Source organism: Drosophila navojoa, chromosome 5, assembly GCF_054131105.1.
Source record: "Drosophila navojoa isolate 15081-1374.11 chromosome 5, UAZ_NAV_1.0, whole genome shotgun sequence".
Classification (NCBI taxonomy): Eukaryota; Metazoa; Arthropoda; class Insecta; order Diptera; family Drosophilidae; genus Drosophila; species Drosophila navojoa.
This window is the reverse complement of record NC_142893.1, coordinates 5,700,769-5,727,921: the sequence shown is the minus strand read 5'-3', so window position 1 is coordinate 5,727,921 and position 27,153 is coordinate 5,700,769. Positions and strand designations below refer to the sequence as shown.

The window sequence follows — 27,153 nt, the reverse complement described above, 5'->3', positions numbered from 1 at the left end:
TGTCAAAAGTTTTGCCTGCCGCGAGCACTTTATGACTTAGGTATGTGCTTCTCGTGCCATGATTGCTTTATATTGTGTGAGTGTCTGAATTTTTTAGCACGCCCATCAAAACTCAAATGTTTCGATATGATATGATATCCTGCACAGCACAAAAGCCACTCAAATGCTACATTTATGCAATTTGATATATATGTATATATATACGTATGTATGTATATATTTATATATTGTTAACTCAGCAGTTGTGCTGACCAACAAAGATAACAATTTAGCAGCTGGCGGCATTATGTATAAGACATAACAATCTATACGTTTTTAGATATACCCTAGCATATTTAATGGGTTGGGCAGAGAATGCTTGACAGCGAGCTTTACATGTGGGTCAGAGTGTTTATTTTTAATGCTGTCTATGGTATATAAATATATTTTATTCTATATATTTTGTTGACTGAATCATAAGGGTTATAAGGGCATATCAGAAATAGATTGACTTATGATGTATTGTATGGCACATTATAAATTTATAACTGCATATGAATAATATTGCATTGATATTTATATTTCCATATTTATTTATATATATATTTTTTTATTTTTTTATCACTAATAATTTTAACAAAAATTTAAGATTAAGTAAATTAGTTATATTTTTTATATTTTTATTCTACAAAAAAGTTGCAGAGTAAAAATAAAATAATAAAAATAAACTAAAAAAATCAAAATAAATTATAGTAAACTATATCCAAAAATAAACTAAAGTCAAATGAGATGTATGTCTAATATTATTCATTTTTTATTTAGTTTATACACATTAAATTAAAAAGAAAAAAACTTAAATATTTATGCAATGCCCATATTAAGTTCTTGACCTACCACAGCTCTACATACTATAAATATATTTTATTTATTTAATTATCTTCTACTAGAGTTCGACTTCAAGGGTATTCACGTTTTCACTTATACCCTACCTGGCTTAACTTTTTTTTTTCCATAATTTTTTTGGTGTCAAAAGCAATTTCTTAGCCTCGACCTCGGCGTTTTAATAAATTCCGCATAGCTTTGCATTTTCAGCAGAGTTGACCACGTTTTTTCTTCTTCTGCTGCTTGTGCTTTGCCCTTTTACGTGGGCGTGTGGGTTTGTGCTGCTTCTTCAGCTTTTGGTTTCTTTGCTTGCGCTGTGCTCTATAGGATTCTGCCTTAACACTTTATGAAATTTTGCAGGCATTTTTTTTTCTTTTTGTTCATCTCTTTCCATTTTTTGCTAGAATTTTAATGAAAATTTAAATAATTGAATGCGATGTGTTTGTGTGTGAGTGTGAGTGTGAGTGTGTGTGGGTGAGCAGGCGGCTGCCAGCTGGCTGGCTGGCAGACAACCTGGTTGGCAATACTATGGCCCGATATGCGTACTATTGCATATTAATGAGCGCCTAAGAGCCAAGCTGGCAGTCAGCAGTTTTTCAGGCACTAAAAATTACTTGGCAGCGATTTCTTGTTGTTGTTGTTGGTTTTGGTTAAAGCGTGGTTTATTTTTAGCTTGTTGTTGCTGTTGTTGCTGCTGCTGTTGTTGTTGTTGGCAGCAGACGCCGACTGCATCCTGACAATGACAAATGAATACTTTTATGGCCGCGACCCGCAGCGGCATTAAAAGTTTCGTGTTAGCCAAAGTGACACCTCGAGCAGGACTATGTGTAGGTGTCAACAGCGAGCGGGTGTGTGTGAGTGTGTGCGTGTGTGTGTGTGTGTGCCTTACTTTGACTTGTAGTTGTGCCTGGCAGTTGTGCGACGCTGCTAACGTGGCTTAGAGCCTGACAGGAAGTGGTCTTTGCTACTGTATAGTCATGTCCTGACTGCCCCGACTCACTGACTTTGCTCTCTCACTCTCTCTCTCCCTCGCGCTTTGTTCGTCACCATCTCTAGCTCTATCTGTGTCTCTGTCTCTGTTTCTGTCTCTTGGCAAGTATTTGCTGAGACTCTTCTGCCACAGTCTGGCTGCCAGCAGTTCAGCCCATTTTCATTTCCATTTCTATATTTTTTTGTTATTATTTTCTTCTCTTTTTTTTTTTTTGTTGTTGTTGTGCCTCGCTTTCTGCAGCACGTTTCTGTTCCGTGTGCTGTTTACCAAACGAATTAAATTGTTTCGCCTCAAGTGTATTTTGTGCTTTGACGCACAAACAACTATGAATTGCTGTTCTTGTTGTTGTTGTTGTTGCTGTTGTTGTGATTGCCTTTGGGCCAAATTTGTTAATCTGCGCCACTCAATCAGGACGCGCGCTCGCTTTCGCTTTTGCCCTGACAAAAACTGATTTTATTTTTTTTGTTTTTGCTTTCCGTTTGCAGCCGCTAATTATGCACGTAGTCGTATGTGTGTGCATGTGTGTGTGCGTGTATGTGAGTTGAGCTTTATGAACTTCGCTATACGTTTCGATTCGAGTCGATTCGACATCGTGCTCTTACCTGCACCTCTATGATTAACGACCGCCGCACACGTCGCTCGCATTTGACATCAATTATCGCGCCTCGTCTAACCCTCGATGGGCTCAAAGGGGCGTGTGCATAGAGACATAGGCATAGGCTGTGCTGGGGGAGCTGCTTGGTTATTTGTATATGGTGCTCATATTGATTTTGAGGCCTGAAGTTGTTGTGGCAAAAGTAAAGTTAATTGATTTTTTATTAGCGGGACGACAGGTAACAAGCGCACGAAGAGCAACGCTAAAGCGCGACATGTTCAATAACTGTTTTCAGTATTTATTTTCAGCTTTTTTGTGGTGTGCTCACACACACACACACACACACACACACACACACACACACACACACACACACACACACACACAGGCACACAAATGCAATTTGTGTATAAAAACCAATTGACAGTTTTCAATTTAAGTTACGGAAATATTTTGATTTCCTCTTTTGTGTGCGCGCGTTTTATTGTTGTTGCCTTTGCGGGCTTGGGGGGCAGTGCTGAGGTGGGCGAGGCGACGACTATGGCTCTGCTCAGGCGTCAAGCTTTAGCACTTGTGCTCAAACATATTTTCCGCTCCATTTCCCTGGCCAACCGCCGCATATGCGAATACTCCCTACCTCTCTCTCTCTCTCCGTCTCCCTCTCTCTCACTCTATCTTTATATATATGTATGTATTATTTGCGCAAAGTAAAGAGAAGAAAAAACCGCAGCAAGCATTTTGTCAGTGCAATAAAAGTTTGCGTGCGAAATGCCGACGGGCTGAGCTTGAGTTGGATGCGAGTGGGAGTACGAGGGCGGATGGGGTTAAAACGTGCAGAGAGTTGGCCTGTTGTCGACTTAATCAGCTGGGAGTTCTGCGGTTTGCCGTGTGGCACATATGCACTTTAAATTATGCACAGAAAGCCCAGCGCTGCGCTCGCCCACCCAAGTAATTAAGTAGATAGCGGCCCATGGGCGTATGTGTGTGTGTGTGTGTGTGTGTTGGCTTAAATCAGTATTTATGACTCTGTGTGCGTGCGTGTGAGTCTGACGCTCATTTTAATTAGAAACTTATGTGTTTATCCGGCTAAGCCTCAGCCAAACACAGTTTGCCTTTTGCATATTTAAAATGAATTTTTTATTGCCTACTTATGGGCGCCCGGGGCGCAGACACTTGATTGATAAGTCAGTTAGGCAGCAATTCGATTAGACCGCAAACACACAATCACACACATACACACACACAGTAAGCGAGTCTATTTGAGCTGTGATAAATTACTTTTAAGCTGTCACACGCGTAAAATACAAGACTCGACCATTTATCACATGGTCAGTGAACCAACGGCCAACGGGCAATGGCCAGCAGCGTCCAGGCTGAGGCGACGCTGTCTATTTTTATAGGCCCATCAATTACAGTGAGCCAAGCAAAGCAGCTGAATTAGATTTCATATGAATTGAGCTCAGCAATTCAACAAAAATAGAAACCAAATTCCAATGCCATTAAAGATGCCACAAACTGTGGCAACATTTACACACACACACACACACACACACACACACTCACACACATAGATGTCAAGCACGTAACTGGGTGCCCTTCTACTTCGTTGAGAGTCAACTGAGTATGTCATTTTATTGAATCAAAAACCACTCAGCTATTGAAAATCAATTTGCAGCTGCAGCAAATGCTGAGCTCTGCCAACGGTAAACTGGACCACAGAGCTGTTAAGGAACACCTGCTAAGCGGACACACAGACAGACAACTAGCTAGGTAGCTAGCTAGATAGATAGAGCGAGCGAGAGTCGTGTCTGCAAGAAATAGGACAATAAATACACACACACACACACAAAGTCACACACACACATGCTCAAACACCCACGCACACTTTCGGGCAGCCACGCACACAATTTTCCACATTTACACTTGCAATAATAATAAAGCGACATAAAAACCGAAAAACGAGCAAAACGCTAAAAAAACAAATGTGAGGTATGCTCGACTAAGAGGTTAGGTTGTAAAGGAAACTAGAGTAGGCTCAGCTGAACAATAGGTAGTAATAGTAAGTGCAAATTAAGATAATATAGATAGTAATTGATAGCTGTATATATAAAATTTTGTATACATTTCAAAGGTTTCCTTGCATACTTTATTTATAATAGATATATTTTCTTGAATTGCTGAATATATAGTTTGCCTTCGACTGGTTGTCTCTTGCAGACCTCGAGCTTAGATCGATATATGTATATAAATTCGTTTGTCTCTTCAAAATGATCTATGTATTCATTTGTACTCAAATTGAGCTCATAGAAATTCTTCTTCATATTTAATATACTTCAATTGGCAACCTCTTACCTTGCATATCCAAATATTCCTTATTTTACCACTCCAAAAACAGATTTACTCTGAAAGTCACATACCAAGTCTTCCACCAATCTACCCCCTCAGTGCATTTAATTGTGTGTAGGGTATTCAAAAGGCAGCGAGTGAATGTAAAAGTTGTTTGCCAGCACAAAATGCAATGCCATTTGAGGTATGCTGATCAGCAGTTCTCTCGCACACGTTGCCTGGCGTAGCGAACCAATTCGAAATCGAGTTAAGGGCACAAGGACAACATGGGGCGTGGCCGGGCAGGGCATGGCATCTAGATGCCATTCAACTGTATGCAAAATGAAGCGGCAATGCCACTGAAAATTGATGGCAGTCACGTAGAATGTCAGGCAGCCCGAAGAAAATCCATAAAACACAAGCAGAGAACCTGAGGGGCAAGCACATGAGTTTACAGCCAGCGAGTGTGTGAGTGTGTGTCGAGTGTGTGTGTGATAAAAAATAAAGGCAAGCTTGTAGCTGAAAAAGAAGCAAAATGCTAAAAAATATGCAAATTGCAAAAATTGGAAGTGAAATCAAACACAAAAATTGAAAGCACGCCACATTGTCAGGTGAGCCGAAGGGCGATAGAGAAAGGAAGAGAAGAGAGAGAGAGGAAGGGGGAGAGAAATGGCTAGAGCTTGGAATGCAGCTGCAAGCAGTTAACTTCTCATTACCGTCAAGAGCTTTTACAACCAGTTTTTGTTGTTGTTGCTGCTGTTGCTGCTGCTGCTGCTTCCGTTAGCTGCTTTATGTGGGCCAAAGCATTTCACGCAGCTTAACCAACTTGTGATGGGACTTCGGCTGCTGCTGCTGTTGCTGCGGCCTAATGAAAGCCATAACTGTGCATTAGCACGGCTGCCAGTTGGTTGTGCAGGCCACGTTCCTATATAGTTACGTGGACAATAAAGGCAGGCTTCATATGGACATGAAATTTGTTGCGGCAAGCAGCCATAAAATATATACACACACACACACATGGACACATGGACAGAGGGCCGCCCACGTTAACGCCAAAAAGCTGCGCCAAATAATAAATAAAAGCCCCAACAAGCCATGCAAATGGCGCCGCTACGCATCCGCATCCGTATCCGGTTGTGGGGCCCGTTGCCGTTGCCGTTGGCATTCGCCGTTCGCCGTTCGCCGGTCGTCGTTCTTCACTTGCCCCTGCTTGGTGCCTTTGGTAAGGCGTTAAGCGTGAGCCGATTACGCTCACTTATCAGCGCTGGCTGCCAGGCAACTCGTTGCGCTGCGACTATTGCTACTTACTTTTTCCAGGCACTGATTCGAATGGGGCTTCAAATTGTTCCCCCCCCCCCCCATGTTGTCCCGTGTTGTTCCATGTTACCCCAAGTTGCCTTCTGGCTGTTGGCTTCCTGCTGCAGCTTTAATTGCTTGCCATAAATTTGTGCACGCTTCTTTTGGCCCTCCTCGGCTACTGCTGCTGCTGCTTCTTCTTCTTCTTCGCTTAGTTGGAGTCAGTTATGCGCCTCGACATAAGTATTTACACGAATTAAGTGAAATTGGGCCATGAATGCAGCGTAACTTTACAGCTGCTATAAAATGTCAATCACACTAGCTGAAAAAAGAAAAATCAGAATGAAACCAACAAATTGCACTCGAGCATTAAATTATGCACTCTAAGGGTAGACTATGGAAATGTAAGTGAAAAGGCACTAAATGCACAGAGTGTGGCTTTTATGTGTTTCATGTAGCAGATGCGAAAGAGATTTCCGAGCTGAGAGGGATTTTAGATGTCTCTCCTAAAGGGGATATGATAAAAACAAAAAGTAAAAGTTTAGCAAGCACAGCAATCAATGCCAGAGCGTGAAGATTTTATGTGACAACAGACCGAGGAGAAAGAGTTTCAATGAAAGAGACATGGAGGTAGAGAGACCTTACGTAAATCTCTTTTTAGAAAGGGGAATATTGGCTTTTGATATCAGTAAAAGTTAAGCAGGCAAAGCAGGCAATGGATGAATTGAAAAGTTTTATGTAGCTACAGAGATGACAAAGAGACAGAGAGGGAGAGAGATCTAGAAGAGAAGAGAGTATGACAGGAAGAGAGAAAGGAAAATATTCAAACGGACAGGTAAACACGTAGATTTCTATAAATAGCGAGGGAGGGAGAAAGAGATAGAGAGATAGGCAAAAAGAGTGAGTGAGAAACATATAGAGAGATGGAGAATTACAACAGATTGTTAGGGAGCAAACAGATAGAGAGACAGTGTGTGAGATAGAGATAGAAAGAGAGACACATATATCTTTTATCTCTGTAGAGAGTGTATACCTTACGTATCAGTAAATGATGGAGACTGACAGTAGAAAGAGATATAAAACAAGAGTAAATGGCATCCTTCTGGTAAATTTCTCAAGAAACACTTGAAATGTTAGACGCAAAACAGCAGCAGAGTATTAGTGCTTCGGATAGATTTCTAATGAAAGAGGCATATGTCACCTACAATGATAGTAGACATTAGGTAACGAAAGCTATAAATGAAATTTCTCAAGAAAGAGGTTAAAGATTTTATATTCCTAAGTAGAACATTGTAAAAGAACAGAAAATATGTTGCTAGAAAGCGGAATCATCTAAGCATTGCAGGCAAGTCAAGGACAGACTGACAATGAATAAAGACAGAGAAAGCTTAAAGGATTATGCAAAGCCTAAAGACAAGGAAGCTAGAAGAAAGTTCGAGCTGTCCCTAAGTAAAAGGCATATAATATTTTGATAAGAGTAAGACAAGAAAAGTCCTTAAAAGTGGAGTATGCGCCCAAATTCATCAAATGTTAAGCCCAACTCATTAAAGCTCATTAAACTCTAAAGCATTTGCTGCACCCACTGCATGTGGCTGTGGCATGTGGTTTAAGAGCTTGTCTCTTTAATTTAATGCGGAGCATCAGCATCAGCGATGCAAACGACAAAGCAAATGGCAGAAATTCTAAAAAAAAAAAAATGAGAGAGAAGCAAAAACTAATTGCTGCTTTTAGGCGTTAATGAAAATTACAAATTGCGCATACGCCGCATAGTGCAGGCGCGCCATATGAATGCATGTATGAGAGTGCATGTGTGTGAGTGTCTGATTGTTTGTGTGTGTATGCATGCTGTGGTTAGAGCCACGGATCGATGGTGCATTGTCATTGCATGTGGTTGCATAATCGCTGCTCTACATTTCGCGCATGAGTGCAGCAGCAGCAACAACAGCAACAACAACAACAACAACAACGATCTCAACAACAAGCAAACCCATTAGAAGTTGCAACATTTTCACACACATAGAGAGAGATTGCAGTCAGACAGCGCGCGGCAGGCGGCCGTGGGCGTTGGCGTGGGCGTGCCCCTTCTAACGGCAGTTTTTGTGTTGAGTCATTTTTGCGCTCAAAAGCACTCAGCAAAACAAATAAACACTTTGCGCATTGTTTCGTTTTGACAAATGCGTGTAATTTACGGAAATGTTTGTTTGGGCAGCACAACCCAGCCCGCTCGCTGTCCCCCCTACCCCGCCGCTGTCTGTCTGCCCGTGTCTCGTTTGAATTGTCTTAAGCGTGTTTGCACGGCACTCACATGTCGCTCGCTGAAGCTGGAGCTGCCGCCGTTGCCACCGTTGCTGTTGCTGTTGTTGTTGTTGTTGCTGCTGCAACTGCAATTAGTTGGCGCTCTAAAAGCCATGAAGTGAGCGCTGACTGTGCACATATCGTGCCACATTCGCCCACTAATGACTGCCTCTGGCAGTTGCACTGCTCGCCCCCTCGCTCTCTCTCTCTCTCTCTCTCTCTCTCTCTCCCTATCCCCACTTTTCTTTGCAAATTACAAAGGCGCTACAAAAAATGGTTTTATGTGTTGGCAGCTGCTCATCAAAGTGGCAATAAAATATGCGCTCGAATGGCGAATCGCGAATAGTTCATTACAAGTGCACAAGCAGCCACGCCCATGCACCGCCCTTCGCCCACACTCTGTCTGTCTCTCCCTCTCTCTCTCTCTCTCTCTCCCTTTCTCTCTTTGCGATTGGCAACCACAATTTGTTGCAATTGGCCGACAGATGAAGCGCGCCGCCTTTTGTTTCGCCCATCTCGAAAAGGGTTCGCTTTGGCCCGCTTTGTTGCGGTCTTAATGAGCAAATTTCTGAGTCCTGCTGGCCCACTTGAGCTGTTGGCTCTTACGCAGCGTCCCTTTGTGAGCCAATCTGCTGTTGCTGTTGCTTGTTGTGCTCTTATTGTTTTGTGCCTGCTCGCTTCTCGCTCGCCTCCTCTGCTCCCTTTCCTTTTGTTGCCTTTCCAGTTGGGTTCGGCCATTTATGATACCTTTGTGGTTTCAATATCGTAGAGCAACATAATTAAAAATTGTGACAGCCATAAATTTTTGCTCTTCTCCGGCTCCCAGAGGACCCAGATAGCCAGCGCCAGGGCGCTCACAATGACAAATCAGCTGAAAAAATCGTTTGCCCAGCACAATCTGAAGTGTGGCTGGGACGGGCTGGCAGGCTGCGGTTTGGGCACAAGGAAATCAATTAGGCCACATTATATGCAATTGAAGTTGAACCTGGAGCAAAGCAAAGAAAGAAAAATCAACTGGCAGAGCATGGCCAGAGTGCTTAAAGCTCAAATGGAACATTTGATGGCGCTCATTGTGTTGGCACTGCGGCTGGCTGTCAGACACATGGCCGGCCGCTGATTGCTTAGACGTTGACGTTGACGTTGACGCCCACATCAGGTCCGGGCGCTCGCTTTTCACAGCTGCCATATAGTTGGCCCTGACAGGCCAAGGAGCGGGCGCTTGCGCTGGCTGCGGGTAACAGTTGCCTTTGCCTTTGCCCATGTGTCTATGGGCAGAGTCTATGGCGACAGCAGGGCCAGACCCCCGCCAGTGTTGTAAAGTGTCAAAACCTGTACTTGTCGCTGGCAGGCAGGCAGCAGTAGCAGCAGCAGCAGCGGCAGGTCCTTTAATTTGAATTTTATGCACTGCATGCATAAATTTATGGCACAGGACACGCCCGCCAAAACGTCGACAATGACAAAGGCAACATGATAGTCACATGTCCATTACGTACCACACACCCACACACACACACACACAGGCAAAGAGAGAGAGCTAAAGATGCTGGTAGTTTATCTAGTTAAGCGACTCTTTAATAGTTGCTCAACTTTTGCTTTTGTCTCTTGGTTTATCGGAGCTTTGTCATCTGCATTTATTTTAATGAAATGCCCGCTTCAAATTAATTGCTGCAAATTAATGTTTAATTGCCGAGCAGTGCGCCTGAAACGTTTAAAAATGCATTTGCCATCGCCTTATGCAATTGTTGTTCGAGCCGCTTGCGTGCATTGCCATCGAATTCCTGCTACACACTATGGACACATGACAAACTTAATATCCTGCTGTCAGGCAGGAGCTGGCACTCATGCCAATTCTCTGTCATGCCTGTCAGTTCAACTGCTATCTCTCTCCCACGCTCTCCCACTCTCTCTCTCTCTCTGGAAAAAAACATGTCGAAAATAGCATTTGCAACGTGCATCAAAAAGTCAGGCGACAGGCAACAAAAGTGCACGCGCCTCATTGCATTATAAATGCCGCAATTGCCAAGAGTGCTGAATATTTTTGGTCGGGCCGAGTTCTGTTATTGTTGTGGCAAGGCAAGGCATGTCTATCCGGCTGTCTCTCACTCACAGACACACACACACACACACACATTGACTGGCACACACAAGTCAATATCATGGCATGGCAAACGATCTAGCAGCTGTTCCAGCTGGGACCTTGGCATGTCATCAACTGAAATTGACAGCTAAAAGTTTCTCTGCTGGCAGCAGCAGCAGCAATGCGCTGCAATTCATACGGATAACTGATTAAAGGTAGATAAGCATGTACAAGGGTTGACAACGTTTATTTATGCAATTCTTTATATTTATTGTGAAGGCTATTTAAGTTCCAATAACGTGCATTAGTCAAGTGGGGTTAAAGAGAAACTTGACAAAAATGCTAGACGGAGGTCTTTTTCCTCATAAAATTTCTTCTTTCTTTGATCTCCCTGTCATTCTCTCTCTTTCTCTCTCTCTCTCTCTCTCTATTTCTCTCTCTCTCTCTCTCACTCTCTCTATCTCTCTCTCTCTCTCTCTGTATCTCTCCATCGCTCTCTACCCTCCCTGCCTTACATGTTTCCTGTTAAGTAACGCTCATTCTTACTTTTCTCACTTTCACTTTCTTGCATTCACTCTCACTTTCCTGCCTCTCTTTCCCTCTTTCTTTCTCACTCTTGACTTACCCTCATTCTTCTTCCCTGTCAACTTTCACTCAGTCACTCCCTCCACTCTCCCCTCCTCACCCCTCGCTCTTCAGTTTACTCTTGCCACACTGTATTCAATAACGCCTTTCTATGCGATTTTCATGAAATTTAATTAAGCCCCACAGCAGTTGCTCTGTTGCACTGTACAGAGGAAGACAGATTTTGAAAAGTTTCGCTCTTGTTGTTATATAAATAAATTGGCTCTCGTTCAACTCAACAGCCTTGCTTCTGGCCCCGCCTCCCCCCTCCCCCACCCGTTATGTTATGCAAAGTGGGTCAATTCCAAATAGATGTAAATTCTCATATAGATAAATCGCATTTAATCAACATTTCGTATGCCATTATAAAAGAACCGCATAATGTGATATTTATGCATCTATTTCTGGATTACTTAAGCAGTGCACACTGTGATTATGGGCATTAGGTTCGTTTAGCAACAAGCAAAAGCCGAAGCTAAACTCAACTGTGACCAAATGTCACACGTGGTTTTAATTATTGTCACAAGTAACTATCTGCTCTGTGTGTGTGTGTGTGTGTGTGTGTGTGTGCATGTGTGTGTGAGTGTGCGTGTAATTACATTTTGTGGTATTTTGTAAAGTGTTGATTATTAATTAAAATAGCTTTATTTGCCATGGCACGCACGCCTGTGGACTTGTTAGAGCGCCTATCAAAATAACCGAATATCAGATATGCAGTTAAATATTTAACATTGTGCGCCTAAATACAACTCGTATGCATGTAATTATGCCATAACGAGCTGTACGTGTGCATGTGTGTGTGTGCGTGTGTGTTGTGTCTGTGTTGTGCTAATGGCTGTAATTAAACTGCAACGTGAGACGTTTAAATGCAAATTGCTAGCAAGTGAACTGCTTTGACTTTAGCCAAATTGTATTTACCAAAGCAGCAAGTACTCATCTCTCTCTCTCTCTCTTTGTCTCTTTCTATCTCTTTCTATTACAAACCATCTGTGTGGCACTGGCAGAAGGAGTTATTCGTTAGCAAAGTTGAGCCAACTTCGCCGCGCAACGAACGCAAATTCTCGGCCGCCACAGCGCCATCGATGAAAACAAAGTGGCTGAAAGCATTTAAGAGCCTAAAGCCGGCGGGTTCTGGTTCAGCAACACAAGCAGATAGGTAAGTGCCATCGCCCCTAGTCACAGCCATCTACAAATACAAGCCCCCGCAACCCGCACCCCGTTGCCCATTCAAACAATTCATGCTAAAAATAACTACCATCGCATGCTTATATATCTTTGTACCACGTTTAAGCCAAAATGCAAACTCTCTCGCCTCCCCAATATACCTATCTCTGTATGTATACAGTTCCAGCTCGTGGCAAATAAAAGCAAAACAGCTGCGAATTGTCGGCAAATGTTCCAACTGCATAGATACAAAATGAAGCGCGGAAAAGCCAAAGTAAAAATGTAAAAAAAAAAAATAATAATATTTTCTAGTATCCACCCGCACTTTAATATGACTAAAAGCCGCGAAAATATGCCCTTAAAAAAGTTGAAAAGTCGTGCGAAAATTGCAGAAAAATAAAAATGATGAAAAAAAATTCGAAATGGAAATGGAATTTTATGCAAAACGTAAAATCTTCCTCAAAATATTTCCATTTATGCAATTTTTGCATTTCCAAATTTACGTTAAGTAATTTAATAAAAAAAAGAAAAATAGAAAGAACCCGGGCAAAACGAGAGCTGAAAATGTTCCTTTCGTTTGCATTTGGCAACCACACAGTCGTCTCTCCCCCTCCGCCTGCCCCTCTCGCCAACATCCGCACACGAACAGACCACATAACGAATATCAACGGAAACTAAGTTAGCTTTTAAGCATATCCTTTAGGCATATCCTCTTTGCATATCCTTTAAGTTAGTCCAGTTTAACAGATGTATTTAACTAATATTCTCTACACATTTCTCTCTACATAACAAAAAAATCGAAAAAAAAAAAACATTTGAAACATTCTTTTAATTTGACGCCAAAATCGTACAATATATATTTATATATACATCAAATATATACTTATATATATAATTATCAATGCAAATCAGCCAACAACCCCGACAAAATCAAATGTACCACGCCGTATCAACCGTTTTGACCTTGAGGTAACCAAAATTAATCAAGCAACAAATAAAAATCAATCAACATTTACTTTATGTTTCTAATCGAATGGTACAACAACAACAACAACAATGTATATTAAAAAACATATATTTTGCTTTATTAGCGCTTGATAGAATACCAAAAAAATAAAAGCAAACAAATTGCCGTAAATGTTGCACGCAAACGTAGAATTAGCCGCTGCCCCGCAATGCAAAACAATTCGTTTGTATAAATTACAAAATTAAAATTGACAAAAAATCCATTAAATATATTAAACAAATATTTAATATCAAAAACCTGCAAAAACCAGCAAAAAACTAAAACTGTTTTTTATTTTTATTTGCATTTTTCACATTTTCACGTTTTATAAATTGAATTATTTTTTATTTATATATGTATATTTTATACATTGAATGAGCGCCATAAATTGCACCTGTGTCCAGCGGCGACCATCAATCAAAGCTGCTGTGAAATCAATTAAAATAGGCAAAGGCGCAACAAAAAATAGCATTCATGGAATGCCAGACATTGAGTAGGCGGCGAAAGCCCGTAGAAGTAATTAGGTTTCGATTGCCGCAGGACGAATACCCTTGCGAATGTCAATTAAGGACTTGAGCCTAACAAAGTATTTTAATTGAAAAAAAATTCGATTGAAGCTGAACTGAGTTTCATTATTATGTACTATGTACATGCAAAACAAAAATATTTAATAGGTATTAGTTTTTATATTATTTAGTAGTAGTTTTTATATTCATGAAAAATCTTATAAAATATTCTCAATATCTAAATTCAATATGAAGAACCAGTTATCTCATTGTATAAAACTTGTTCTAAAATAACTCATTTAGGTAGTCAAGTTCATTCTAGAAGAAGTTTCTTTTTGCTCTTCCTTAACAGAGCCTTTCAATTTCAATAGCAAGAGAGCATATTCAATTTTTCCATAACTAGGATTAATTCAAGTATATATATTTATGTAAGGATCCAAACCATTTGCGGCTCACCATTCAAAAAGTCATCATAAAAAACATCCATCAATCCATATATTATTTAGAAATATGTTTTCGCCAGAGTCAAACGAACATCGATATATTCCAGCTTATTCACCTTCAGCTAGAGTATCAGAGGAGCAGCCAGGCCAAAGCACACTTTTGCTATCTGCTATGCCGTTAAGGCATTTCTCTAACTAGCCTAGTTTGCTAGTAGCTATTGCTTTCGGTGTCCATATGTGCCCATAGAACTTACGCCACGGCCACTAAATTCAACTTGGCGCCAGTTGAAGCATTGGAAAATATGCGAAAAATTGCTGGCCATAAATTTATAGAAAGCCGCCATAGACACACACGCCAACACTCACACACACACACACCAACACACACACACACACACACACACATGCAGATAGATAAATTGCATTGGCATTGGCAATGCAATGCACTGGGCAATGGCGTCCGCATCTCCATCCACATCCACATCCGCATCCGCATCCGCATCCGCATCCGCATACTCACATTCGCATGCACTTCCGCTAGCAGTGTTCGCATTCGAATTGGCTGCCGTTTATGGCATTCCCATTGGCCCATTGCCTGATATATATACACGTTTTTTCACTCTCTCTCTCTCTCTTTCTTTCTCGCTCTCTCTCTCTCGTTCTTCATCATCTTTTTTTATTTGTTTGGTCGCATTCGCCAACAATACTTAATACCATGCCGACAGCTTGCGCTGCAAACGATGATAAATCGAAAATCTTCTCGGCTTAGAGCGGCTTCAGTGAGCGCGAAAGAGATAGGGAGAGTGAGTGACATATAGAGATAAAGTGAGATGGAGATAGCTGTGCGATAACTCGTCAGCTGAAGCGGAATTATGAGGCAACTGCTGCGGCTGCGACTGCGGCTGCGACTGCGGCGGTAACTGAGACGTCGGCGACAGATTTTGCAATATACGCTTGCAGCCTCATTCATCAACTCATCTGCTTAGCTGCTGCAGATCTGGGCCATATCAGCATATAGTATAATAGTATATTAGTTCTCGTTCATAGGGGCGCTGGCGCTAAGATTTAATATAAACATTTACAAACGTGACAAGAAAATCACAGTTCAACTTTTGTTATATTGCAAAACTTTTCGCATTGCGCACCAAATTACGTATACGCCCCCGTTATGCCAGCCAAGCAGCCCGCGAAAAGTCAGAATTCAGTTCGTTTTTTCCTTTATTGGAGCCCACAAAATATATTTTGTTGTTTTTGCTGTGCTTGTTTTTGTTTTTGTCATTTTCATTTATATTTTTTTTTTTTCGTTGGTTTTCATAAAACTTTTCCTTGCGCATTAATGAAAAATGTATAATTAATTTTATGGCCCTCATTTTGGTATTATGTTGGTTAAGAGTAAAACATGCATTTTGCTAGAATTTCAACACCCCGCCCACAAATTGCAACTCGTAACTCCAGTAAAAAACTGCTGAACTAAATCATGTAAATCACAATTTGAATATATAATAAAGTTATACCCCCACCCACTCACACACACACACACACACTTAGTGTACCCCTTAAACGTTTAACTATACTCTATATTTATATAAATATGTATGTCAAAGTATAAAAGCCATAAATCCAAATTTAATGTATTTAGTTTTTTATTAACAATGTATATTTACTATATTTATAATGCAAATAATATATATAAACTATATAGTGTATATATGTATGTGTGATCTCTATATAAACTTGGTTTGACTGAGTTTCAATTAAGTAGGATTTAGTTTAATTTCTAGTTGATGTCAAAATATTATAAAATTAGGTGTATGAGTGTGAACAGTGTTGGAAAAGAGGTCTGCAAATTCATAGTGAGAGCAGCGGTTACATTTGATTCTAGCATTTTTAGGTTGAGTTCAGAGTAAAGCAGCTGGGAAGAACAGAGAGAGAAGTTTTCAGAGCATAATATCATTATTAGACTTAGGTAAGACTTCATCTAAATAATTTTATAGGATGAGGCCTGTTTAAAACTACAAAAAGAAAAGGAAATAGTATAGTTATTAAAATATGAAGGAATACATGAGAATTATTTAGAATTATTAGAATTTGGTTTTTTGTTATGTTTTAAGAACCTTTATCCAACCTTTTAGGAAGTGAATTCAACATCAAAATTATGGTTTAGAAAGAAAATCAGACTTTGTTAAAAATGTAGTACAGATGTGGTAAGAAAATCAGTTCACTTTAGTGATAGACAAAACAGACTTAATTTATTCTATATAGAATTTATAGAGAGTTAGCTCAGCAAAAGCTAAAAGTACATGTAGCTCGTATTTAGAATTGAATGTCTTTTGTAGTTTTCGGTATTAGCCAACACTAGTATATGTTTATATGTATGATGCTACTGAACACAAACCCGATATATCTAATTTTTATTTTGAAATACCTTTAACTCTTAAGCTACCTATATTAAATACAAATTATTTGATACATTTAATAGTTCTAGCTAAATAAGTGAAACCAACTCAATTTTAAAGAAACAATTTTATTATTTGTAGCAAGTGTTGCGCTTTCGCTTGCAGCACGAACAACAGATTTATTTCCATATAAATAAATATATATGTATAATGGTAATTACTTAACTTGAAAAGGATAAACAACAACAACAATATATGTACATATATATAAATATAAATGCATACATATTTATATTTATGCAGAAAAAATTTGTATATTTTACACGTTTGCAACAACTTTATAAGCCAGCGTGCTGAACTGAACTGAATTGTTTGTTTGTGCACAATATAAGCCACTTACAAACAATCAGCGTCGAGAGTTGGCCCATTTCCATTACCACTCTCGTCATGGCTGTGCCTGGCCCAGTGCCTGCGACTGTGCCTGGTCCTGGTCCTCAACCTGGGTCTGTGCCTGGCCCTCAGCCTGTGCCCTCCCTGCCTCTGCCTCTGCCTGTGCCTGGCTCTCTGCCATGACCCTCTCGACCGCCCACTGTGAACACAATTGCAGCATTGTCTGGCGTATTGTCTATATGTCCCTGGCTCTGTACGTCTGTACTTCTGCCCGTCCATCCGTCCGTCTGTCTGACTGTCTGGCCAACAGTTCGGCTGTATGCTTTTCTGGTAAATAAAACAGGGCCAGAGTGCGAGAGGAAATACCCCAACAGCATCAACAGCAACATCAACATCAGCAGGAACATAAAAACAACAAATTGGTTATATTCGAGGGCAAATGCTATGCATATAAATATGACATCAAATTATTGAGATACACGAAAAAGAAATAAAGGAACGGGTTATATAATTCATTTGATGGTTTCGTATATCACGTTCGCAGCTGCCCAACATTCCGATTGTGGCTAAATGAACAGGAAAGGCGTATGAAATTTGATTCGTCAAAGAGTTGATACACTTTCGGAAATATGAATTCAAAGTCGAGCAGAAAATCCAATTAGAATTAATGCTGAATTGGTTACAAAGGACTCTTTTGATGTTTTCCATTTCGGTTCTAGATCGAGTTTAAGGATGCTTAGGATGATAAATTAGAGATTTACTTAAATATTTCTTGTAATTTTTTGTATAAATAAATTTATAGTAATTTGGTTTGTGAATGTGAGGACAGGCCATACTTTCATCTAGATATCTCTTTGGCTGTTCTAAATTTGATCCGTAGCCAAATTTTTCAATGCATCAAATATAATTAAATGTGTGCAAGCGTTTGCCAAGTTTTATTTGCCGAGTCTTTGCCAAAAGTGTTCATGCAAATAAATATTGAAGATAAATATGATTTCGTTTAGCTTTCAATTTGATTAGATTCCAGCTGTGATTAATGGCAATGCATAGTGAGGCAATAAAAAAGTTTAATTTCATATTAAATCAATAGATAGAATATATTCAAATAAATGCCCCTCAAAATATAGTATAATGCTAATAACAAAATCATTTTAATAGCTTTCTCCTAATTGTATTCAATTCGTTCGTGCTTGCCTGCTGCTGTTGCAGTAGTATTGGTGAGAGAGGCTCAGAGCGTGTGTATATGTAGTTGAGCTATAAATAGTATCCGAGTGAGTGTGCGCTTTAGTTGCGCGCTGCTCTGGCTTGCATACGCTCCGAGCGCGAGGGATACAGAAAGCTGCTGCCGAACGTAGGCTTGGCTGCCGCTGAGTCAGAGCGAGATGGCAGAACGAGAAGAGAACGCGAGCAGTGAGAGCGGCAGACAAAGCAATTACTGCACACGGCTGTTGCAGTGTAAGAGCGAAAGCTCTGATTCTGATTGGCAAAGAGAACGCAACTTAAAAGAGAGTGTGAAATGAAGCAGAGTAAAACGCAAAGCAGTTGTTGTAGTGTTTAACTGGAAAGAAATGGACGGCGATCAAATGACTACATATAAGTTAAAGAATAAGCAATCACAAGTGAACTACATTGGAGCACTTCATTATGATCAAGTGTACATACATACGTCCTATATAAATTACAGTCTCAAAGGCATTCAATTTATCACAGCAAATTCTCAGTGCAACGTGCCCAAAGTACTTTAACATTTAAAGCTCTCTTAATAGAGTCTTTTGCCGAGCTAGCTGGAAAGTAGAGGCAATCGCTTTGAGAGCTTAACAGAATACATAATATTGTATAAGTAATTCTGTGCTTGAAAGAGAAAGAGTCCTACTCTTCAGCAGCAGTTCGATGTTTTAGAGTAACCAAATATTGAATATACATTTAATTTCACATGCTCGGCCACTTATTGTATCTTTAAACAAGGCGCTGTGATTAATGTTCAGGCTATCCATTGTGCGTTTGGCATTGTTAGCTGCTGTCATTGTGCGCAGTTATATGTAATAATAATACAACACAACAAAGGCCTCGACCACAGCCACAGAATTTATCTACAAAATGCAAATTTTCACTTCAATATGCTGCAGCAGGGCACACATATGCTCGTCATGTATAAATATGTATATATTATATAGATATATGTATAGACGTGCATATATCATAAATATTTGTTTATTGTGGTTGACACAATAATTATATTTGCTTTGTTTAGTCCAAGCGAAGGCGCAACATTTAACACACTTTTGTGAATTGAATGGAATTCAATTGAGTTGTAATTTTCAATGCATATATATATATGATTTGAGTGTGAGTGTGTGTATGTGTGTGAGTGTGAGTATGAATGTGCGTGTGAGTTTGAATGTGTGTGCGTATTTGTGTACCCATATTGATGCCATCTCAATTGCACTCTCCACAGGCGTAATGGTGCCTCGAATGCCCCATCGGAAGCGCTGCGCCCCAATTTGGATGGCAGCCACCATCTGCAGGAGTACACATACAAAAAGATAACAGCTTGCGATGTTTGCTCGCAAATTTTGAGAGGTGCGTACATGAGTGTAGAGGCGAGTGCCTCGAGTGCCTTAAGCTCAGCTGATAACTGTATTCGTTCACAGGCCACACTCGTCAGGGCCTGCGCTGTCGCATCTGCAAGCTGAACGCCCATGGAGACTGTGCTCCGAATTTACCGCGCTGCCAGCCCAAGCAGAAGCTGCTGCGTCGCCAAAAGAGCACCTCCGAGCTGGAGAATCGCGTCGACATCGAGGAAGAAAGTGAGTATTTTCCAAGCACTATAATTACACCGCAACCAACAAAATGAAAACGCGCTCTCGCAAGCTCATCAAACGCTCCGCCCCTTTGCCCACCAAAAAATGAAAATAACAAAATAACACACACTCCCCTCTCTATCTCTCTCTCTCTCTATATATATATATATATATCTGTCTCTGTCTGCTTGGCTCGCTGCTGTGTGGCCCAAGTTTTATTGTACATACATATATTAACAATTTGTCCCATAGGCATCATGGGTCTTAACAACCTCCTAACTATGCATAAGCAAAGCCTTGGAATCCTTGAGTGCTTATGCTTTAAAATGAAATTCAATTTTGGTTTTTGTGATTCCTTTCGTTTCGTGTTTGGTTTATTGTTTAAGTTTTTTGTGTTGAATTTGTTCGATTCATTTGTGTTTGGGCATTTTGATTGGCAAACTGTGTGCGTCCCGCTCGATCGAGTTCCTCTGCAAATTGTGCATTTTGTGAACCTTCCACAAACTCACAAGTGTATGGCATTATTTCCAGCCCATTGCATGACAACTTCTAGACCTGGCAAGGACATCAACAACAACGAAAAATTGTAAACTGACAACAATTGTCATGTTGTATGGTAGCATATACTGCCTCCCCTCTCTCTCTCTCTCTATCACTATCTCTCCCTCTCTCTCTGTATATTGATTTGACTGTGTTGTGGGCAGCAATTGATAACTCACAATGGATTCATGTCAGTCGTGGGACTAACTGATTGCAACGTTTCTGATTCTGCAACGATTCGCAAAAAAAATTGAAAGTTTTTTCTGTTTTTTTTTTTTATTTTTATTTGTAATTTTTTTTTTATATTATATTTTCTGGTGTTGGTGGCAGACTCTCAGCTGCTATATACATTAATATATAAACACTATCTGAATTATTTAACTATTGGCATATTTGTTTTTTGGGGGCATATATACTCTGTGCTTAAGGCCAAAATACAGCTCGAGCTAAACCAAAAATCGCTAAATCCAAATTTAAATCGAATTTGTTAACAGGCTTTATATATAATTGAATATTCTAAATTATAGCGACAATTTGAGTAGCATATAAACACGTTTACCTGTAATTTCATATGCAACTGCCGCATCGACAACTGTGTATTTTAGCCTTTTGACCAAAAACAAAAACAAAAAATATTTAAAAATTGAAAATATCAATACTTTAGACAACCAAATAAATATCAAATATCAACTATAAAATCCTTTTCCCTCCCCACAAACACAAACAAACCGAAAAAAATAAACTATCTAAAATCAAATATATAAAAAGCATCGCCACAGGAGTCCGTTAGCCCCCAATGTGGTCAAGCCGCAGCCGATGAACAAAATCAAAGCGCAAATCTGTTGAATGTGCCCAATACGAAATTTCGTCAAAAGACGCCCTTCATCAATCGCATTGCGCAACTAGGTACCGACAGTATTACTCTATATAGTATATACGATACTTATATTGTATGCGCAAAGATACTCAATTGCCATGCGCTTGAATTGTAACTTCTATGATTTCTATGGTTTACCTTTGGTTCCCTTAAATTGGTTTCATTTGTATTACTATTATCATTTAACGGATCGGTTAATGCAATGATTGTTGCGCTTTGATTCACCTAATTAGCCAGACAAGAATGAAAAATACCAAGAAAAAAAAACAATTATAATTTATATAAATATTTTATATATTTACATATATTGCCAAATATTATCAAGCTCAAGCTCAAGTTCAAATTCAACAACAAAAATAAACACAAAATGTTCATTCCACACACATTTCAAGCAGGCTAAAAAAATTAAAGTAATCGATTTATCGATCCAAAAAATAAAATACCAATAAGATTGCGTAGTGGAGCATGATCTAGAGCTATCATTAAGTATATCTTATTGTCACAGCTAAAACAACAACAACAACTTAAAACAATCAATCAGATATCAAATTTAATTCACTAGCTATCGTACACGCACACAAAACATTCACATATATATATATATCGATTGATTTAAATGGGTATTGTATTGGCTAAAGAATCGATAAATATATTTAGCATTTGTTGCCATACTTAGAGGTGTTTATTTTCCTTATATACAACAAGCTAGTGCTCACAAAAATACACTCAAATATATTTGATAAGCGCTCGAGCAGGCGAACCATGCTAAAAGGTGGAGTTATCTATAGTAAAATTCTCTAATCGAAAAGCATTTCTCATCACACACACACACAAAACACTCAGATTCCCAATTTGATATATGTATATATATACTAGATATATCTATATATATCGCCAGTCCCTTTATATATTAAAAATCCGCCCATCAATAATAATCGAATCGAATATTCATCGCATCATTCGTTCCAATCACTTGCCAAAAACAAAATTGAACTAATGCGCTTGAATGCACCTCACCTGAATCGAAATCCAAATCCAAATCGAAATCGAAAACGAATTGTGTATCGAAATTGAATCAAACCACAACTGGCCAACCAACCACGCCCACCACTGTTCACGCCCACGTCCATCAACACCCACAAATACGGCAACAAATACGGCACCAATCAACCAACCAAAAAAAAAATACAAAACAAAAAAAATACAGAAATTACCGAAATCGATCAAATTTATCGAGTGCTGAAACAAGCCGGAGAACTCAAATCCGGGCATATTCCAGCCGCCGACAAATCCGTCCACGTGCCGGGCAAAACGCTGGACGTGAGCGCCGCTGGAACGGGAGTCGGAGCCGGAGCCGGAGTCGGAGTCGGAGGCGGAGTCGCTGCACCCAGCGCCGTCTCACAGCCGCTGCAACAGCTGCAGCCGGGCCTAGTCGAGCGTACGATGCCCGTTCCCGAGATACCCATCGTCAATGTGCCGGAGTCGTTGGCCCAGGAGACGCACCAGCCATCGGCCCATCAGCTACATCAGAGCCATCAGCGCAGCCTGGCATCGGTGGCGCAGGCGGCGGCGGTGCGGGCCGGCCGCGGTGTGCGCCCACCGCCCGTGGCCATGCCCATTTTGGGCGTGCAGCTGCAACAACAGGAGCTGCAGCAGCAGCGCGGCGGTCTGCCGGTGCCCACACAAGATATCTCTAGTAGTTCAGGTCCGCAAAAAATTAACAAACAAAAAAGAAATCAAAGAAACACAAATTGCAACAAAGTAGTTTTGTTGTCTCTCTCTCTCTCTCTCTCTAACTGTCTCTCTCTCTCTCTGTCTGTCTCATGATTTCATAAAAAATCTATTTATTTCGTGCAGTTACTTTTGACATTTTTATGGTTTGTAGCTTTGATTGCCCTTTGCTCTCTCTACCGCTCCCAATCTCTCTCTCTTTCTCTCTCTCTCTCTCTCTCTCTCTTTCTCATCCACACACACTCTCTGTCTCTCCCTCTCACTCCCTTGTAGACCATCAATCAATTTCGTCCTCATTTCTTCATTTCGTTACGTTTCCCCCCGCCTCCCTCAAGAAAAAAAAAACAATTTCAAGACCTGAAATCAATTCTTTAAAGCAAAGTTGAAAGTATTGTACACAAACTAAACGCATACACACATGCATACTACAAATATTTGATATACTCCATCTCTCTCTCTCTCTCACTCTCACTCTCACACACAAATATACTGTTACAATGAGTCCTTAAATACTTTTTAACCACCTATAAAGTCTGCTAAATGCTGTTACTGCACTTGTTTAAATGCCAAGTAGCGCCTTTCCTTTTCTAGCCTCAAAACACACACACACAGACAGTCACACACACACACACATACGATTACACTTTTATTGCATTCAATTTCAATGCTCATTCTGATTGCCCAACCGCATACGTTAGATACATTGCGCATACGCCCCGTTGCTTCGCCTTGCCGTTGCTGCTCCTACGCTTGCAATTTAGATTTTGACCAATACACACACACACACAGACACACAGACATACATACATACACTAACAAACTTGAGCAACGTAGCTATGCATTTTGTCTACACTATTTACAAATATAACAAAAATATGCTTCTTCTTTAGCTAATTTGCCGATTCGTAGTTCTTAGCTTAGCAACAGCATTTAATTAGCCAAATATATAACTAGTGCTTAAACTAAACTAACGTATTTAGTCTGTATGTATTTTGTATATGCTAATCATGTCATATATATTATCACACACACACACACACACATACACTCTCTCATATATATATTTATTTATACTAATGCTAATAATACAACATTAATAAAAGTCTCATTTGGCGAGAAATTTAAATAGCAGCGCTTAACTGTTTGTTAAATAGGCCATTTATTTAATAACTATTTGACTTTGGGACTTGTGCTTCTTCCTCTATGTGTGCGTGTGCGTGTGTATGTGAGTCTATATTTCCCCAGTGTGCGTGTGTGTGTGGCGCTTCTGTGTATTTTGTGCTAGGCACAGATACATTTGCTGTGCTTCAACAAAATTGCCCACTCGTTGTATCTGTTATCCTGACCCAAATAACAATTTGAATATTTAACAAAAAATACTACGTCGAATACTTGATACACTATAATAAGTGCACTTTTAATTAACTAGTATAAACAATTATAAATCAATACAAATTGTGAATGAGAATAATTGAAAATAATATAATTTAATTAAAAAAAAAAACTCCAAATTCAACACTGAACTGCTCACATTTTATAGGGTATACTAGGTGGTGGCCTTGTGTATGTATATGTATATGTATGTGCATATATATATATTGATGTGCATCTGTCAATATCAAAGGCAACCATGCAAGAATGATTTTCAATTGAAAATCGACGCAGCCAGCTGGCAACACAATTTCACATACACACACACACACAGACGCACACACACACACAGTCGCATGCATGCATGCAGGCATAGCATAACAGACGCTATGGGCGATCAACTTAAATGGCGTTGACTGTCGCACACTTAGTCGCCATCGAGTCTATTGGCCAGGCCAAAAGCCAATGTTGGCCTCATAATTAGCGACAGATTCGTCACTTGCAACTGCAGCAGCAGCAATTCCCATGCAACACATTTCCAATTAGCAAAAGTGTGCATGTGTGTGGGCGTCTCTGCGAGTGTGTGTGTGTGCATTGTTGATGTGCCTTTTGGTCATTTCTCTTGGCAAGTTAGTTCGACAATATTTTATGGTTTATTGCAGCAGAAACTGGCAATTGGCTAATTTGGCCAATTTGACTGAGATTGGATGGGGATTATACATGTATTGATAAAGTGCCTTAATTAAGCACACACTCTCACACACACACACAGACATAATTTATTGATTGTGCAACAATTCGAAATTAACACACTACAAAATGTTTTCTCGTGTCCCTTCTCTTGCCGCAAATAACTTGAAAATATTTGCTGAAAAAAAATCAAAATAAAATACAACCAAAAACTCTCAATAAAATGCCAACACACAACAACAACAACTACAACTACAACTACCACAACTTGACAACAACAAAGTGCAACGCTATGGCACACCCTATGCGCCCGTCAGCAACATGTCCAGCTCGGCGTACATCAGCAGCGGCTTTGGCATTAACTACTACACGGCCAGCGCACTGCAACAGCAGCAGCAGCAACAGCAGCAACAACAGCTGCAACAGCAGCAGCAATCTGTGGCAGCAGCAACAGCTTCATTTCAGCAGCAGCAACAGGCATCGCCAGCACATCAGCAATTGCAGCAACAACAGCCGCCAATCTCTTGCAGCTATTTGCAAAATGATCCGGGAGTGCGACGTCGTCTCTTTGCCGGATTTCGACCATTATCGGGCTTTGGACGTATGCGACAGCAGCGCTCGTCACAGCAGCAACATCGCTCGATATCATTGCCAGAAAGTAATTACGTCACATACAGTCAACTGCAACAACAGCAACAACATAGACAACAACAACAACAACAACAACACCAACACTATCATCACTTCTACCATCACTATCCACACGGCAATTACCCAGATACAACATTTCCAACACCTGAAACACCTTTCAACTGTTTGCGTACGCAACGTGCAACACATTCGGTCATCGATTTGTGCGGCAACTATTCGTTTGAGAGTGCTGCTATCAGCAGTATTGCGACAGCGACAACTGTAACAACAGCAACAACAGCAACAACAACAACAACAACAGCAACAACAACAATTAACAGTTCATCATCCAGCACAACAACAACAACAACTACTACAACTCGAACAAGCAGCTGTTCTTATTGGAATAGTACTGCATTTTATTCCAATTGGATGTTTAATTCATGTACATTTAGCAAGTGTTTTATTGTTGTCTCTCTCTCTCTCTCACACACTGTCTCTTAATGTGACCTCTCTCTCTATCCTTCTCTCTCTCTCTCTGTATGTGTTGTATTGTTTAGAGTGCGTATGTGCGTGCGTGTGTGTGTGTGTCTGTATGTGTGTGTGTGTGTATTAAGTGTTACACCTTAGTTAATTGCACCCACCCACCACCCCCCTTTTCATTTACTTTAATTTCCAGTTAGAGACGCGTCGAGAAAAACAAAATCCCGAACCCAACTTCACTTTAACAATGGACCCCAGCACGCCAATTAGTCTTAACCCAGTTTACACTTCAGGCAAACGGCTCATTTCCGGCAGCGACAGCAACTACAACAACAACAACAGCAACAACTGCAATTACAAGCACATTGCCATAATTTGTATACATGGCCGAGTTGCCTGCTGCAGAGCAAAAAGTGTTAGTGGGTGAGGGGGACTGGGGAGGGGGCTGGGGGGTAAGCAAGAACTCGACGCTGGCAAAAGCAGCTAAAGAAACAACTTGCAGCGTCTGTGCCGTGTAAATTGCGTCCCATTGTCAGCTTTTGTGTATTACACAGCGCAACGAAGAAGGCTTAAAGCATGGCGATGAGAGTGCAGCCAATGAGTGGGCATGCGCGACTAGCAGATGCCCTGCGCGAAAGCTTAGCAAAAACAGATCTATATTGCCTAAGGTAAAGCGATTGCCTGCTTGACTAGCAGATGCCCTGTTGATGATTAGACTACACTTGGCATATCTATGAGGCATACTCGACTGGTAGATGCCCTGTTAATAGCATTGAGCAGTCAGCAGCTGAGCATGCTCAACTAGAAACACTAGAAACTGGGAACTTATGCTACTTAGAAGAGCAATAGGAAGTTAATAGTAGGGCATGCACGACTATGAGTTGCCTTGGGTTAAAGGGAGGACTATTAAAGTGTCAATAAGACTAATTTGTATGCCCTATAGTAACTAAGCTAGCAGTTAATATATGCAGCCAAAGAGCATCTCGACTAGCAGATACCCTATGCTTAGGTGATCCAAAACTGAACAGACTCCCCAATTATAGCTAGACTAGCAGTAAACA

At 40.3% G+C, this 27,153-nt stretch overlaps 1 protein-coding gene across 1 annotated transcript in view; it reads left to right on the top strand.

Moving 5' to 3' along the window:
- Positions 1-27,153, top strand: part of Stacl (SH3 and cysteine-rich domain-containing protein) — a 100,232-nt gene that overhangs the window by 60,454 nt on the left and 12,625 nt on the right. The window contains 6 exon segments of the mRNA XM_089262041.1: positions 12,069-12,220; positions 13,141-13,197; positions 19,425-19,549; positions 19,621-19,776; positions 21,079-21,216; positions 22,467-22,892. Coding sequence (XP_089118167.1) covers positions 12,069-12,220; positions 13,141-13,197; positions 19,425-19,549; positions 19,621-19,776; positions 21,079-21,216; positions 22,467-22,892 — 1,054 coding nt within the window.